The sequence below is a fragment of the Monodelphis domestica genome, chromosome 3 (assembly GCF_027887165.1).
Source record: "Monodelphis domestica isolate mMonDom1 chromosome 3, mMonDom1.pri, whole genome shotgun sequence".
Lineage (NCBI taxonomy): Eukaryota > Metazoa > Chordata > Mammalia > Didelphimorphia > Didelphidae > Monodelphis > Monodelphis domestica.
Genome location: NC_077229.1, coordinates 173,295,316 through 173,312,474, shown reverse-complemented (window position 1 = coordinate 173,312,474; position 17,159 = coordinate 173,295,316). Strand labels below are relative to the sequence as shown.

General features: G+C 37.7%; 1 protein-coding gene and 1 long non-coding RNA gene across 3 annotated transcripts in view; one reads left to right on the top strand and one right to left on the bottom strand.

Moving 5' to 3' along the window:
• Positions 1–17,159, bottom strand: part of NIPAL2 (NIPA like domain containing 2) — a 135,180-nt gene that overhangs the window by 28,374 nt on the left and 89,647 nt on the right. For both annotated transcript variants that reach the window (XM_001379874.5, XM_007488152.3), the window contains exons 4-5: positions 15,351–15,410; positions 8,398–8,519 (exon numbers count right to left, since the gene is read on the bottom strand). In XM_001379874.5, the coding sequence (XP_001379911.2) occupies positions 8,398–8,519; positions 15,351–15,410 (182 nt within the window). The remainder of the gene's footprint in view (positions 1–8,397; positions 8,520–15,350; positions 15,411–17,159) is intronic.
• The window catches only part of LOC107651874 (uncharacterized), a 76,467-nt gene that overhangs the window by 39,570 nt on the left and 19,738 nt on the right, over positions 1–17,159 (top strand). The window contains exon 2 of the long non-coding RNA XR_008917556.1: positions 10,855–10,999. This is a non-coding gene — a long non-coding RNA (uncharacterized LOC107651874). The remainder of the gene's footprint in view (positions 1–10,854; positions 11,000–17,159) is intronic.

Genomic DNA, 17,159 nt, shown 5'->3' with positions numbered 1-17,159 from the left:
CATCTAAGACTGCTGTTGTTATTATTTCTACATTCTAGATTCTAAACTCATACTTGCTGTTTCTAGAAATTGGTGTTCTATTTCCTGTTTGTTTTTATTGTTATTATTTATATATTCTATATTCCAAACTCAAATACTTGCTCTTTTTAGAAACTGGCATTCCATTTCCTGTCTATTATTATTATTTATACATTTATACATACAAAGAATACTTGCTATTTTGAAAAACTGGCATTCCATCTCCCATCTGTTATTATTATTTATGCATTCTAGATTCCAAATTCATACTTGCTGTCTCTAAAAATTGGCATTCTATCTCCTATTTTTATAATAGTTATTATTATTAGATATCATCATTATTATTTGCATATCTTACATTCCAGGCAAATTAGAACACTTGCTGTTCCTTGAATTTGGCCTGGCATATCCCACCCTTGTGTCTTTGCTCCAGCTATACCCCTTGACTGGAATGTCCTTCCTCCTCACCTCTGCCTCTTAGAATGTCTCCCTTCCTTCAATGTTGTTCAAATTATGTGCCACCTCTTATAGGAGGCCTTTTCTTGTTTTCCTAGTAGTTAGTGATTTCCTCCTTCTCGAATTATCTTGTATTCCTTTTAGTTCCCCATGTAAATTCTCTGAGTACAGGGACAGTTTTTCAGGGTTTTGTGGGGGAGAGGCAAGAGAATCTTTGTTTTCCTCCTACTTGTTTTAGCCTTATAGGTTTAGCACCTAGCATAGTGCCTCATATTTAGGAGATAAGTTATATTTGTTGAATGAATATAGACTCTGTCAGAAAATAGAGCAGGGACTCATAACATTCTTTTGCAGAAAGAAGAAAAGTACTTTTAGTGAACTTTTAAAATAGCAATTTTTAGATTTAGATGCCATAAGTCAAATGGAAAACAACAAAAGTCATTTACTTTCCAGTTCCCAACAGACAGCTAGGTGGCACAGTGTACGGAGTATCAGGTCTAGAATCAAGGAAACTAGTTCAAATCTGGCCTCAGACACTTACTAGCTATGTAATCCTGAGTAAGTCACATAACCCCATTTGTCTCTGTTTCCTTGTTTGTAAAATGAGCTGGAGAAGGAAATGGCAAACCATTCCAGTATCATTGCTGAGAAACCCTCAAATGGGGTTACAGAGTTGGACACAACTGAACAATTACATGTCCCAAGCTCCACTAAGTTTCTTATTTCTGACAAATATATTACTATTGACTCAATTTCCTGGGTTCAGAACTTTGGCATTATCTTTGACTCTTTCCTCTCCTTCATTACATGCAGATTTAGAGCTGGAAGAAACTTTAGAAATCAATTAATTTAGCCCTTTATTTTAACCTTGGGGTACCTGAGTCACAAAGAATTTAAGTGACCTTCTCACTATGACAGATAGTAAAGGAAAAAGCTTCTCAAATCCCCTCCCCAAAAAAGCAGAATCATAGGAGTCAAGGAATAGTAGAGGCATAGGATACAGGATTTGGAAACAGGAAAACCTTTGTGCAAATCCTGCTTCACATGCATACTAGTGGCTTTCTCCTAGGAAAATGACCTAATCTCTCTGGGCCCAAACTGAAATTTCCTCAACTGTCAACTTAGAGAAGTGGTGCTGGATGATCTCTAAGGCTGCTTCCAGTTCTAAATCTAGGACCCTCTGAAATACCACAGGGTGCCTTGGTGGCTCAAGTTACTCAAGAGAGAAACACATTCTCTCTCCTGGTCTTTCAGATTTCCAGAGATGTTCCTAAATCCTTTCTTGTTCAATAGCTTAGAACCTTAATAAGTGGTGCTCATTTCAGTGCCCAGGCTCAAGTTGTCCTCTGTCAATTTAACACATCCTTAGCTCCTGGCCATTATTTATATTGGACAGTGGAACTTCAATAGCAACTCTCAGAACAAAACACCTTTAATTGAATTAGCACCACTAAAAGAAAAATAAAATCTCAATATGAGGAGGCCAGCTAGCATAAACAGGTAAGATAATAAAAATAAAATTTATATAGTGCTTTAAAGTTTACAAAGCACTTACAAATATCATCTGATTTTGAAAAGAATTTATCTTTCCTCAGTCAGTATAGTCATAAACATCTCCAAAGTTTGCTGGCTGGTCCTCAGAAAGTGGTCACACAGTCTGTTATTGGGTTGTTTGGTGGTGAGTCTCTTCACTGGGGTTAGACTTTCTGTGACCCCATTTGGCATTTTCTTGGTAAATAAAGATCCTTCTCCAGCTCATTTTACAGATGAGGAAACTGAGGCAAACTGGGTTATATGACTTGCCCAGGGTCACACAGCTAGTAAGTATCAGAGGCTAGATATGAACTAAGGTCTTTCTGACTGCAGGGCTGAAACTCTACTGAATCACCTCACTGCTCCCATTATTGGATTGTACTGGAAGCTTTTTCCAGGAGAATTTATACTCATACCTTCTGAGAACTCAAGGCATCTCTATGTCACTGACTCCAAATGCCAGAGGAGGGCTTCTTTTGGGGTTTACTGACTGAACCTTAATAACAGAGATTTTGCTGGATTCAAGTCCTGCCTGTTACCCATCCTTTCTGTGTGACCCTGGACATTACCTTCAACTTCTTAACAGAGCTGCCCCAAAATAGTTTCCACTGATGTTGAAAAATCTAAGGTCTGTTCTCTGGGAAGACTGTAGGGGAAGGATACGATAGGAAATATAGATTCTATAAAAAATAAAAGATGACCATGATAATACACTAGTGAAAAAAGTGTACTGTAGAAGGAATAGTCTTAAGTATTGGCCACAGTACTTGGAGAATCCTCAACATCTTTTGGGGACCAACTGAGAATATTTTTAAAGTTTCCAAAGTTGTATTGAAACTCCCACTCTTTCCACAATATTTTCTATTTATCATATTATAAAAAGAGACAAGTTGAAGAGGGGAAAAAGAAGAAAAATCTAAGGTAAATCTAAACCAACTTTCAACAGGCTAGTTACAGAACATGAAAGAAGGCTCAAGGTTTTACTGATGAAGGAAAGGACATTTTCTTTCTCCTGTGCCAACAGTAATTGTGTTTCGAAGACCCTTAAAAAGCTGGAGAAAAAACATGCTGAATTGAATCTCAATTCTAACTCAACTTAAACCTTAGAAATGAAGAAATCAGATGTAATTCTAAAATCCTTTTTATCATAATATAGTAGAGCATAAGTAGGCAGGCAGCAGTTTGGTATAAGAGACATGGTGCAAGGTCCAAATGATGGCAGGAGACCTGCATTCAAATTCTCTAATATTTATAATGGTGCAACCATGGACAAATCACAAACTCCCTGTCCTGCAGGCGAATCTCTAAGACCATAAATGATAAATGGTTGTGGAGACACATTGGTAGAAGAAGTTGCTTTGATGATAGATGGTCCTTTACATCCCAATATATGATATATAACCCCTACATTTAAATCATCTGGGTTAATTCTAAAAAGGGGTTTCTAACCTAGAATCCACGAGCTTTAAATATATATATATTTCATATATATATACATATTTATTAATGCATTTTGAGTTTATTGGTTTCCCTTATATTCCTATTTATTTATTTAAACCCTTACCTTATGTCTTAGAATAAATTCAAGTATTGGTTCTAAGGCAAAAGATTGGTGAGGGCTAGTCAATGGAAATTAAGTGACTTGCCCAGGGTCACACAGCTAGGAAGTGTCTGAGGCCAAATTTGAACCTAGGCCTGTCTAACTTTATAACTGGTTCTCTATCTATAAAGCCATTTAGCTGCCCCAAAGCTATTTATTTTAATAATAGTAGTTAGCATTTGTGTAGTGCTTTGAAGTTTTAAAATTGCTTTATATCCATTATCTCATTGATCCTCCTAACAATCCTGAAAGGAAGATGTTATTACTTCTTTTTTACAAATAAGGAAACTGAGGACAAGAATTTTATCAAGGATCACACTAGTAATAACAATAGCATTTATATATTTTATTTATATTTATATACTACATGTAATATATAATATGTATATCTATTTATATAGTATTTGCTTTGGGCCAGATACTATGCAGAATGCTTCACAATTATTATCTTCTTTGAACCTTACAACAATCTTGGGGGATAGGTGCTATTATTATCCCTGTTTTATAGATGAGGAAACTGAGGCTAGGAGATTTTCCTAAAGTAAATAGTAATAATGATAATTAGTTATTATTAATAATTACAGTTACTACTAATAATAACCAATATTTATGTAGCATTTGCTATAATGCTTTACATTATCTCATTTGATCTTCACCACCCTGGGAGGTATATGCTATTATTATTATATCCATTTTACAGTTGGGAAACTGACGTCAAGTGATTTTCCCAGAGTCACACAGGGAGTGTCAAAGGCTGAATCTGGACTCAAGTCTTCCTTATGTCATGCCCAGGGCTCTACCCACTGTACCACCCAGCTGCCTTTTATTTTAGGGATTGAAAAACACTATGTGAAGAGGTCCAGAGGTTTTCACAGACAGCCAAGGGGCACGACACAATCAAAGTTCAGAACTTCTCTGCTTTAAAATCATTAGGCCATTAAAAGCCCAGATGATGTCCAAATGAGAGACCAGCCCCACTAGAATTCATGCTTAAAATATCACTTTAAAATTGAGACTTAAAAGTAACCCCAGACTTCTAAGTCTTTTCTCCTACTTTATTATAGCTCAGGCTCCAAAAGTAACCAAGGCTCTATACTGTATCTAACTCAGCACTCTCCATGCACTTCAAGGAACACATACTGCTTGCTCGCTTCAATGAACAATCTTAATGACAGTAATTATGCTCTTTGCATTCTGGCAAAGCCTAGAAAAAAGTGAGGCTTCTGTCATGACCAGGGATTAATTATTAATTGCTCACATGGTTAATAGATTTATGTGAAAGCTAAATCTAAATTTCAGCCCAGGAGCTTAATCTATAATTTATGCTTTCTGGAGTTAGGGATTTCTTTCTGCAACTGGTATTAAAGAACCAAATGAAGATAACTGGGATGACTTGTTATGTCAGAGAACCAGGGTGGCATAGTGAATAGGGTACTGCATATGGGAAGGAACACCTGGGTTCAAATCTTATTTTGGACTCTACCTGGGTGACCCTGGACAAGTCACCTGTCTCTCAAGGCTTCAGTCTCTCATCTATAAAATGGAGATAAGTAGAAATCTGCCGTAATTACAGGAATGTTGTGAAGATTAAATGCACTTTACGGACCCTTCTTAAGCCATAAAGTGCTGTATAAAATTAAGTTATTATAACTATCAAGTATTAGTTATTAATTATTTTAAATTAATAATATAAATATTAAGTATACTATAACTATCAAATATACTCTTCTAAGGTGATCAGCCATGTTTTGGATCCATTTCCTTTCTTCTCATATGTCTGAGATCTAGTTACTTTTGATATTACAGCACTTATATCCTTCCTTTCAAAAAGTCTTGTAGAATTGAATTGAATTGAATTCCATTTGCTTTCATTGTCTTCACAGGCACTTAAGAGCTTAAAGACCCATCCCCAGACTTGCTGGGCTTTAGTGATGGAGATGAGCCTTGTAATAGAATAGACTCTGAAAATGGTAAAAGTGCAGTTCTTTGCAGAAAACAGGCTTGGCAGGTAAAACCCTGGCTCCAATCTGCCTTTCCAGGCTTGCTGGGCATTTCTCCCCTTCATACATTGCGCTTTTCAGATAAATTGGCCTATTTGCTATTCCCCAAACTTGGCATTCTGTTTCCTGCAAAGGCTGTTCCCCATACCTGGAATGTCCTTCCTCTTCTCTTCTGCCTTAGCTTCCTTTGTGGTTTATGTTCTCGCCAATCCCCTCACCCTCAACCTCTTAGTTTATCTGACTTATTTCAAGACTCAGCTCAAGGGGCAGCTAGGTGACTCTCTCTTTTCTCCCTGTCAAATTATTTTGTATATACTTATCAATTTACTTGCTGTATCTCTTTGGTAGAATACAATCTAGTTTACAGCCTTGCATGAAGGATAGACTTAATAAATGTTTTTGATTGGATTGATCTGGTAGAAATATCATGTTGAAGAATAAGGAGTTTCAGAAGATGCTTTTAAAGTGTCTTCTCTTGGATAAGCAAAGTGGCACACACCTGGAATCTCTGCTGCTGAGGGAGGCTGATGCTGATGGATTGCTTTAGTGTGGGAGCTCTGAGCTACAGTGGGCTAAGCCAATCAGCTGTTTTTGCCACTGTTAAGAGAGTGTGTGATTAGAAATCTTGTGCCTTTGAACTACATTTCCCAGGAGCCCACTGACTTCCTGTCCTTACAGGCTGACCTAGACAGGTGAAAAATAGCATGGTTTCTGTGGCTAGTTCTTCTTTCCTTCCTGGGTCAGGACATTGGTGGAGCCGGCTGTTTGAGCAGGTAAATTAGTCCTGGGCACGTGGTTTTATTTTGTTACCTTTTTATTTTGTTACTTCTAGTGATTATTAATAAATATTACAAAATAGAATATTTGAAGTTATTGTATATACATTTTAATTATTACAAGATTTTTTATTAATTTTTCCTTTTTTCTATTTGACAGGCAAGGGAACAAAAAGATTTCTGAGAAAGAGGCCCCCAGCTGTGCAAACTTTCAGTTGGTGACAGTTAGAAGGGTGTGGCTGAGAGTCAGTTATTGCTGGCAGTTGGAAAGGGGCTTTTGGTCTCTGGGTCCCCTGGGAAGAGGAGTGTGTTGCTCGCTCTCTCTGGGACTGTGAGGAGACTGAGAAATGGATTTAAGGCCTTAACAGCCTTATTGATTATCTTGGGTAGATAGGTAGATAGATAGTGGGTATATTGTTAGATAGTCAGAGTAGAAAATTAGGCCAGAGCCTGGCTCTTGGCAGAAGCAACTGCCCGTGAAGGCAGATAGATTTAGGGTTTTCTAGTTAGGATTGAGATCTTAGGTATAGTTATAAGCCATTATAAGATTACTCTCACTTTCCTCCTTTCTATTTCTTATCTATAATTTCCTAATAATTAACTAAGTGTTTTGTGTTTAAGAAGTTTCTCTCCTGACTTTTGTTCAAACTCCTACCCCAAAAATTTAACCCTTTGCATTACTAATATAGTAAGCTCTTCCCCATCTTGTGTGTGTGTATGGGCACCATACTGCCTGGGGGGGGGGTATTGGTGGGCAGCTTAGTTGGGAACCCGAGGAGGGCAAAGCTCCTACATCAATCAGTAATGGGACTGGCCCATGGGTGGCCACTGTATTTATAGCCTGGACAGGATATGGAGACCTACTTAAAAAAAATCAAAAAGTTCCTTTTCTAGTAGAAAAAAACTACATGAAATTAGGAAAGTGCCATCCACTCCATTTATTGTTCTTTAATGCTATATTTAGTTTCTAAATCCAAAGGATTTGTGTCTAACAATAGAGATCATCTTATTACAATTGAGTGCATACTCATCTACATTGTCTTTTTCATGCCATTGAAGAATTTGCTATGTCTATAGGTAATGGAGAGATTAGAAATTCCCAATAGAGCAATATATTCATTTATCAGTATGGCCAGAAGCATCACAAAATCTTAGAAATGGAAGGGGCTTCAGAGATCACTGGTTCTATCCCATATCTGACCAACCTGCAACATACCTCCAAAGTAGTTATCCAGACCTTTGGAAAATTCTAGAGAAGGTGAATCAAGTCTATCCTGAGAAAAATCATTCTACTTTGGGATAATTTGATGGCCTCCCTCTTAATGGACACTATATATCTCTTAATGAAGCCATAGATCATATTAATTTTTATATTGTTGACCCATGTTGAACTCTAGTACACTAACCCCACCAGACCTCTTTCAAATATTGTTATCTAGTCATTCTTCCTCCTCTCATGCTTGTATAAACTGAACTTCACTGTATAAACAGAAACACAGGACTCTGTGTCAATCCATCAACCAGCTTTTTGTAAGCACCTACATTGTGCCAGAAACACTACAAGTACAGAGAACAAAATAATCCCTAATCTTACCAGCTCTTAGTTCTAGAAGAGTAACAAGTATTAACATAGTCCCTTTTCTTCTCCCTTTAAGAGACTGAACTGGACCTACCAAGGTAGAAAGAGGAAGACTGGCCTTAGGGGGACAGAGTATAAGTATTTATTAACACCTACTATGTGCCAGCTGGGTCACCACTTTGTGTGGCTTTAGGACTTTTGACATGTGTCAAATAAAGTCACCTGCATTTTGATGAATATATCAAAAAGCATTTATTAAGCACAAGCTATGTTCAAAACATTTTGAGCTAAACAATAGGGATAGAAACAGAAAAGCAAGATAGAGGAGAAACAAGTGATACCTGAGATGGATAGAATAGCTAAATTTTTAATATTTATGTATTAGAGTGGTTTGTTATTGCCTGTATTCTGAGAAAGGAAATATAGATCTCTTACCACATAGGCCAGGAACTGCCAGCCAACAAAGTAATACCGCACTTTTTTTGCTGTGATATCCTGAGTTATGTTTGGAGCAAATGCCACCAATAAATACGTTCCTGCAAATGCCAATGTCACACCTTTATGTTGAAAAAAAAAGTTTACAAATAAAATTTAAAATATGCATACTTAGACTTAATCAATCAATCAATACCAATAATACTACACAGTTAATTCTTCTAAACAGAACATTTTGATAATTATACTTTTCAATGGTGACAGAGTTAGCGTAATAGAAAGAGCCCTGATGTGAGGTTCAATAGTGCTGAGCTTTAAGTTTAGTGCACTATTTATTAATCATGTGGTTGTAGATGAGTCATTTATTTAATGTCTCTAGGCCTTTTTGTTTGTAAAATGGGGGGGCCAAAAATCTGAGGTAGAATAATGGATAGGTCCCTGAATTGGGAATTGGGGAGACCTGAGTTCAAATTCTGTCTCAGTGTACTCCTGAGCAAGTTAATCACTTTTAGCCTCAGTTTCCTCATTTGTAAAATGGGGATAATACCAACTACTTCACAGGGAACAACCCTTTCATAACAATTGAAAATTGAGTGAGATAATGTATATAAATCTCTTTTCAAATGTTAAATATGTGTCCATATATATGTTTTTATGTATGTATATGTCTAAAGAGGGCAGCTAGGTGGCCCAATGGATAGAGTGCTGGACCTGGAGGCAGAAAGATCTGACTTCAAATTCAGACACTTAGTAGCTAGGTGATCCTGGACAAATCATTTAACCTCTATTTGCCTTAATCCACTGGAGAAGGAAATGGAAAACCACTCCAGTATCTCTTCCAAGAAAATCCAAAGGATAATATAGTCCACTGACTAATGAAGAGTCAGACACAATTAAAAGACTAAACAACAATGGCATATTTTTATAAAATATAAAAAGTAATTATTTAATAATATCATATAAAATATACAGTTTATATATTTATATAATATAATAATACATAATATAATATAACACACTATAGTTATTCTTATTGCTATTTAAGGAGATCAGATAGATATACTTTATAACTGCAAAGTGCTATATAAATGTTAGCTGTTATTGTTTCACTCTAGCAACAGGTCGGTGAGGTACATAGGAAAGCATATACAGTTGTTTGTCTGCTGATCTCCCCCTTCTCTCTCTGACATTAAACTATGAGCTCCTTGAGAGCAAGGACTGTCTTTTGTCTTTCTTTGTGTTCCCTTAGCATTTGGCACAGTGTCTTACACCCTGACTGCATGGCACATGGTATATACTCAGGAAATGCTTGCCGATTGTTTGAGTAAATATCTTTGAACATTTCCTCCTCTCCAAAAGGACAAAGTTGGGCTGGATGTCCTTCTAGTTTCTTTCTTTTCTTTTTTCTTTTCTTCTTTGCCCTTCTAGTTTCTAAATCTGTTCTCACTCAGGCTTTCCAGTCTGATGCCCAGGCTCCAAGAAGATACCCAGAGCTCTGAAATGAATTCAGTCCTATAATTCAGACTCTTGGAGGAGCCCTAGAATCAGTCAAATTTCCCTAGAATCCTTAAGACTTTCAGGTCATTGATGACATCCAAGCCCATAAGGGAGGCCCAGGTTGGACAGTTTCAGTAGTAAAATGAGTCAGAGCTTTAGAAACGGCTCATATTCTCAGGGCAGCTCCGGACTCAAACTGTCCCATCAGTTCTCTCAACCAGGAATAATTTGCAGCTGGTCTCCATTTACATCGCTGACATTTGGCCCCAAACCAAACTGCCCCCTGGGCATAGCCACAAAGGCAGGAGATGTTCTTCACCTCCCCATTTTCCTCTTAGCCTTCAAGCCAAAGTTAGCTCATGGTTCTCATCTAGCCAATTATTTATCAAGACCTCAGTATAATTACGTTACCAGCCCCTGGAAAGTGTCAACGAACTGACAGTAATTGTGATTCCCCTGATGGAAACATGTGGGCTTAAATCAAATAAGATCTCTCTGAGAATCTCATAACTAGTACTTTTGGTGAATTGGGGAGAAGAGGGGAAAATGATATAGTGACATGAGAGAAAGGGAGTGGGGAGCTCTCATACTTTAGGTTGTTGGGTTTTTTTTTAAGAAAAAGAAATCATTTTAACCATTAATTCACTGAAAATGAAAGTAAAGTCTCCAAACACCACTGAGCCAATAACAGCCGGATATCCTTTTTAGTCAACTTCTGTGGGGTCATTTTCTAGGTTTGCAAGAAAAAGTTCAATCGTCACTGGGCCATAAGTGAATGCAGCTTGCTTTGACAATGTTGGAAAGTGTTCATTTTCTTCATTGTGAAAAAGAAAAGAAATCTCCCTGCTTGGATGACGATGGAAAAAATATATCGTTCTCTTGCATATTTTGCCAATTTAATTGTTCATGTGCTCATATGTATGAATATATTTTTTTAAATGAACTGTTATTTCATTCCAGCTTCTGGGAAAAAGAGGTGCTTCAAGAGAGAAAGAACTTCAAGGAAACAGGACTGAGGGTGGAGAGAAAAGTCTCAGATAGAAAGGACTTAGTAAATGTTTCTTGAATTTAATTCAACTAACTTGTATGATGCTGTTGGTTAGAGGTAAGAAAGAAGGAAACAATCATTTATTAAGTGCCTACTATGTGCCAAGCACTGTGTTGAGGGCTGGATGGATATCTCTTCTGATCCTTATAATAATCATGGGAAATTGGTACTATTGCTATTCCTTGTTATTATTCTCCTTCCTTCCTTCCTTCCTTCCTTCCTTCCTTCCTTCCTTCCTTCCTTCCTTCCTTCCTTCCTTCCTTCCTTCCTTCCTTCCTTCCTTCCTTCCTTCCTTCTCTCCCTCCCTCCTTTCCTTCCTTCTCTCCTTCCCTCCTCTCCTTCCTTCCTTCTTCCTCTCCCTCCCTCCTCTCCTTTCTTCTTTCTTTCCTTCCTTCCTCTCTCTTTTCCTTCCTCCCTTCCTTCCCTCTCACCTTTCCTTCCTTCCCTCTCACCTTTCCTTCCTCCCTCCCTCCCTCCCTCCTTCCCTCCCTCCCTCCCTCCCTCCCTCCCTTCCTTCCTTCCTTCCTTCCTTCCTTCCTTCCTTCCTTCCTTCCTTCCTTCCTTCCTTCCTTCCTTCCTTCCTTCCTTCCTTCCTTCCTTCCTTCCTTCCTTCCTTCCTTCCTCCCTGTCTTCCTCCCTGTCTTCCTTCCTTCCTCCCTGTCTTCCTCCCTCCCTCCCTCCCTCTCTTCCTCATTCCCTTCATCCTTTCTTTTCTCCCTCTCTCTTTCAATTGAGGAAACTCTGGTAAACAGGTTAAGTGATTGCCTAGGGCCACACAGCTAGGAGGTATCTGAGGTTAGATTTAAACTCATATATCCTTAACTTCAGGCCCATATCCAGTATCACCTAAACTGAATACTTGATAAAGTCCTCATTCATTCTTATAACTCTAGAGGAAGCATGGTACAGTGGAATGAACACTGGGTCTGAATAGAGTCAGAGGACCAGAGTTCAAATCCTAACATTGTGTGACCTTGGACAAGACTTGCCCATCTGTAAAAGGAAGGCACTGAACTCTAGATGACCACCAAGGTCCCTTTTGGTCTTAAATGTGATTCTATGAATAAAGCCAAAAATATCACTTTTAATTAGATATAAAATAAATAAATATGGTTCATCTTCTATTGATTCCTTTGGGGGGAGGACAATCTCCTCAATGACTTGTAACTGAAAGTGTGAAAAATTCAACATAATACTACTAATAATAACCCTTGGGGACAGGGACTCTTTTTTGTCTCTTTTCATACTCCCAGCATAATATCAGCACAATGTGTAGCACATAGGAGATGCTTAATAAGTGCTTATTGATTGATGCCACTCTTTGTCCCCATATAGAAGGAATATTCTGTATTCTCAAATTCTGGATAGGAAATATGTAATGTGCCTGTGCTTTCTCTCTCAGAGCTAGTTTTATAGTGATGGACCATCTCCTCAATTTTCATTGTTAACACAGAATGGATTCCCAATTATCATAGCACCTGAGATAGGAAGGTGTAGTGGTTTGAGTGCTGGAACTAGAATGAGGAAAATCTGGGTTCAAATCCTGATTCTGATTAGGTTGTGACATAGCAGCATGGGAACAAGCTTCTATAATTCAATTCTCTTATTTAATTAAATAGAATACCAGTCCTGGAGCCAGGTGCACCTGAGTTCAAATCTAGTCAAACACACTTTTTTTCTGTGTGACCATGAACAAGTCACTTCATCCTGTTTGCCTCAGTTTCATCATCTGTAAAATGAGCTAGAGAAGGAAATAGTCAACTACTCCATGACCTTTGTCAGGAAAACTCCAAATGAGGTCATGAAGAGTTGAACAAGACTGAAAAAAAACTGAACAAAAACAGGAAAAAGAAAAAAAGTCCTAAAGTCTCCAATAGTAGACTATATAGTACTGGGAGGCAACCTTCAAAGTCATGATATACTAACCTGCAATGGGGCAGGCTGGCAAAAGGAATGACCAGATGAGGGAATACTCTGTACCCACACAGGTCAGCATCTCATAGACTTAAAAGAGAAGTTAAGAAACTTGTCCAGGGTCACAAAGCCATTATGTGTCACAGGTAGAATCTGAACCCTGGCTTTGAGGCCAGCTCTGGCAGACAGCTTCCCTTACCCTGAATAAATACTTGTTGATTGGCTCATTTTTTTTTCACTTGGCAGATGTTGCCAAAGCAACTTAATCCGTTAGCATGGGGACCATGAACTAGCCAGTCACTTTTGGCCTCTTGCATCTTTCTTTGGTTTCTTGATCTATAAAATGGGGATAATAATACTTGCAGCACTTATCTTACAGGGTCATTGTGAGGATGCAGTGAGATCATGTACAGAAAAATGCGCTGCCAACTTTAAAGCCCTGGATAAATGTCAGCTCTTGTTTTTGTTTTGTGACTTCTGATGGATTCTATAAGTTATTTTAACATGAACTTTGGTCATATTTCCCTAAGTCCTTGCTAATGCCATATTTAAAAGCTCAAGCTTATTTTATTCTACTAAAAATACATGATATAAGAAAGCATTTTACATTATCTAAGTGTCATTCTAACCTTTGCTGAAGGCTTTATTTCTGCAGCTACAACTAGTACCTGCAAATCTAGTGTTTTCCAATTTTAGTAACTAAAGTCAGTAATTTGTAGAAGATAAGAATTCAATGTCACTGTAATTTCCCAAGAACAAGGATAGAACATGGTAAATGTTATCCTACTTTTATTAGCTACTACTATTTGAGTATTACATTATCTATCTATCTAACCATCTCTCTCTCTCTGTCTCTCTGTCTCTCTCTCTCCGTCCGTCCATCCAGCTGTCTTTTTCTCTGCGTAATTCTCTATTTTTGTCTCTCTGCCTCTGCATGCTCTGTCTCTTTCTCTGTCTCTGTCTCTCTCTGTTTCTCACCCCTTACTGACTTGGGAATTAATGCATTCTGGATAGTTATCACATCCCTATTCCTTCTGTCTATTTATTTGTGTTGTATTGTAAATTTACTTAGATTTAATAGGAACCAGCTGTTTATTCCATAAGAAAAATGATCCTAGGGAAAATTATTTGTCAATCAATTCATTTTTAAGTTGCCTTGGTAACATCTGCCAAATTGGGGGGGAAAATCAATGGAAGACTTGAACTTTAAATATAACTAACAAGTGAATGCTGAAGCCATTCCTGGTATTGCTAAAACATATCACATAGGTCTATGGACCCCAAAACAAGAAAGGATAAAGAAAAATTGTGTTTATTCAGGAAAAAGAGCCCATACATTTATGAGAGGCAGAAATGATATGGTTATTTTTTTAAGGCTAATTTGGGGTGGGGGAAGGAAAAAATACTTTATGAGATACCATGTTTAAGAAAACAATTATCAAGGAGAGTAAATTAACTCTAGAGCCTATTGACTCTAAAACTCCAATTTTAAAGAACTGAGAATTAAATAAAATTTTCCAAAAAAAAAAAAAGAACTGGGTTATCTCCAGAGAATGGAACATAGACCCAGAATTGCTCAAAGGCCACCTAATACAACCCCCTCATTTTACAAATGAGGAAATTGAGGCACAGGGAGATGAAGTGACTCAGTGTCACACAGGGAACAGAGGTAAGATGTGGACCAGTCAGTTCTCTGACTCCAGAGGTAGTGCTTTGTCCCCAGAGCCACATGGTCTCTCTTACAAGCACTGCTTTATTTAAATTGAACAGACAATCATATTTTGCCATTCCATTTCAAAAGAGAATCAGAGATAATTCTACAAAGACAGAAAATATGCCTTCCTGCTTCCCCCCGCCCCTTGCCTCTACCATGGGCAAAGACATTTGTATCAAGAACATAAACAATTGACTGGGAAAAAGATGGCTTTGATGCACAACAGAGGTCCCTCAGGAAGCCAGAAAAGCTACTGTTAATGTTCCACCAGCTGCCATCTTTCCAAATAAAACCTTGAAGATGGACTCGTTCTGTTACTCTTTTGAAAAGCCTAAAGTATTACAAATTAGGTAGTTAGTTGGTGTGTCTAATTGCTTTGTGGTTCTCATTTTTGTGTGGCAATCTAACACAAATACATGCTTTTATGTGGAGCAGTCTATTAGGTTACACAGCTGTTTTCATTGAATTTTATTATGCTCATAAAACTTTCATAACATTCATAAAAGTAATATTGTAAAAGAGTATTTTTCCACAGCCAGAAGCACGGGCAGTGGTCAAAAATGACAGATTCACCATTAAACGTGAAATACCCCTTGACAGCTCCAAGATTAAATAACTTCACACCACTACTCATTTTTCATCCCTAAATGAGATAATGCCAATTTTTGTCATTTGTTCTCAATTTCTAAAGCTGCTTCCTTACAAATTTCCTTTTGACTTCAGAGTCTCAGTAACCCTGGGTCAAGTGATGCATACTATGGGTGCTAAATAATTACTCACCAAGTAAGTCTGAGGATCTCAAATTTCCTCTCAAGAATGTAACAGACATAATAGCACTACCTAAAAAAAAAAAGCAAATGATAATTAATGGAAAATCTTAGGGCATGTATGTACTCTGAAAGCATTCTCTTGCCAAAAGAAGTCAACTTAGAAAGGCCCAATCTAAGAAATTTCCTTATAAATAAAATTAACTATAATTAGGATAGGGTGCTTTGAACTTTCCCAGGGTGTTTACATTTATAGGTGCCAATAGATCCATTCTGAAATAATTCTCCTTTCCCTGGTAGTTGCCCCTTCTATCTGGATCCCCTGCCTTCCCATTCCCAAAGGATACAGTACTTCAGGAGAATAGAAACTGTGGGATATAGGGCACACTTCCTTCTTTGCAGCAAATAAGCTGCAGGTTCCCCTTTAGTTCCCCTTACTTCCTTCTCCTTTCTGTCTTGCTCCAACTGGGGACTCACTTTTGAGACTTTCAGAACTTTCCTTCTCTTCCTGTTCCTACTGGGAATACTTTGAAATCTTGTGCTTTTCCTTCTAATGCTGGGGAAGCCTGGGATTCCTGCTCCTTCCCTGCTGATAGTAGTGATGCATAGAATCTATTTTTTTTTTTCTTTTATCCCTACTTTCATGCTACATCTCATTCCTGATCATAGATCTACTGGAAAAAATAGGTAGCTAGTTTCCTGGTGTCCCAAGCTAAAATTTGGGATAAGTTTCCTCATAAAAACAGTATTCTAAATGAGGTTATGTTCCATAGTACCATAAGTATGACAGTTCAGCTACATTGTGGCTGGAGCTTTGCGAATTGGTCAGGAACCCAAATATCATCCAGAAGAGTTTTTATAGGAAAATGTGCTCTAGATTCCTAATGCCTGAATTACAAATTACTGTAACTTTTATCATACCTGGCATTTCTTAATTAGATACTACCTATACTAATACATGCTCAATGACTCCAGTTTATCCTACAAGAAGGGAGCAGAGATATGGACAACCTAAAATGGTAGGTATTTATTTTTTTACAAAAAGCTTTTATGTTTAATTTAGGAATTCGTTTTTGTGTTTCCACTTGAATATGGATACATCAGGTGTGCTGGGAATTCCATTTGAGCAGAATAATGCACTTTGTGAAGCTCTGATTCAAAATAAGCTGGGAACCTGTCCAGCTTTTTTTTTTTTGCCACTTTTCAATTTCATTTTAAGCATTAAGATAAGCAGAACTGCCCTCTCACAAACCTTCCCTACAACAGACTCCCTCAGGAACAGGACTCTAACAAAGTAAAATAAACAAGGGGAGTGGGAGATGTCAACAAGGCCAGTATTTAATTGGAGAAAGTGTTAACTGTCAAACTTGAAAATGAGATTTGCAGTAGATAAACTGACACGTGGAGAACTTTCTTGTTAAATTAAGAAGCCTTTAACCTCATACTTCATAGATTGTTTGAGATGGAAGGGAATTTAGAAACTATCCAGGCCAACATGGATCAAGTATAACTTAAGGTTCTTTCCCCCTTCTCTATCTTTCTCTTCCCTTCTGTTTCTCTCTCCTTCCCTGCCACTCTTCCTTCTATTTTCCTCCTCCTCCTTTGTCTTTCCCTCTCCCCTTTCTCTTCTTCTTGTCTCTCCATTCATTTGGTTTCCCTCTCCCCTTCTGTCTCTTTTCTTCTCTCTCTTCCATCTCAGTTCTTTTTCTTTCTCTTCCCCTTCTCTATTTCTCTTCTTGTTTCTTCCTTCTTTGTTTCTTTATTCCTTGTTTCTCTCTTTGTCCCTCTTCCTTCTCTCTCTCCATGCCTTTTTTCTATATCT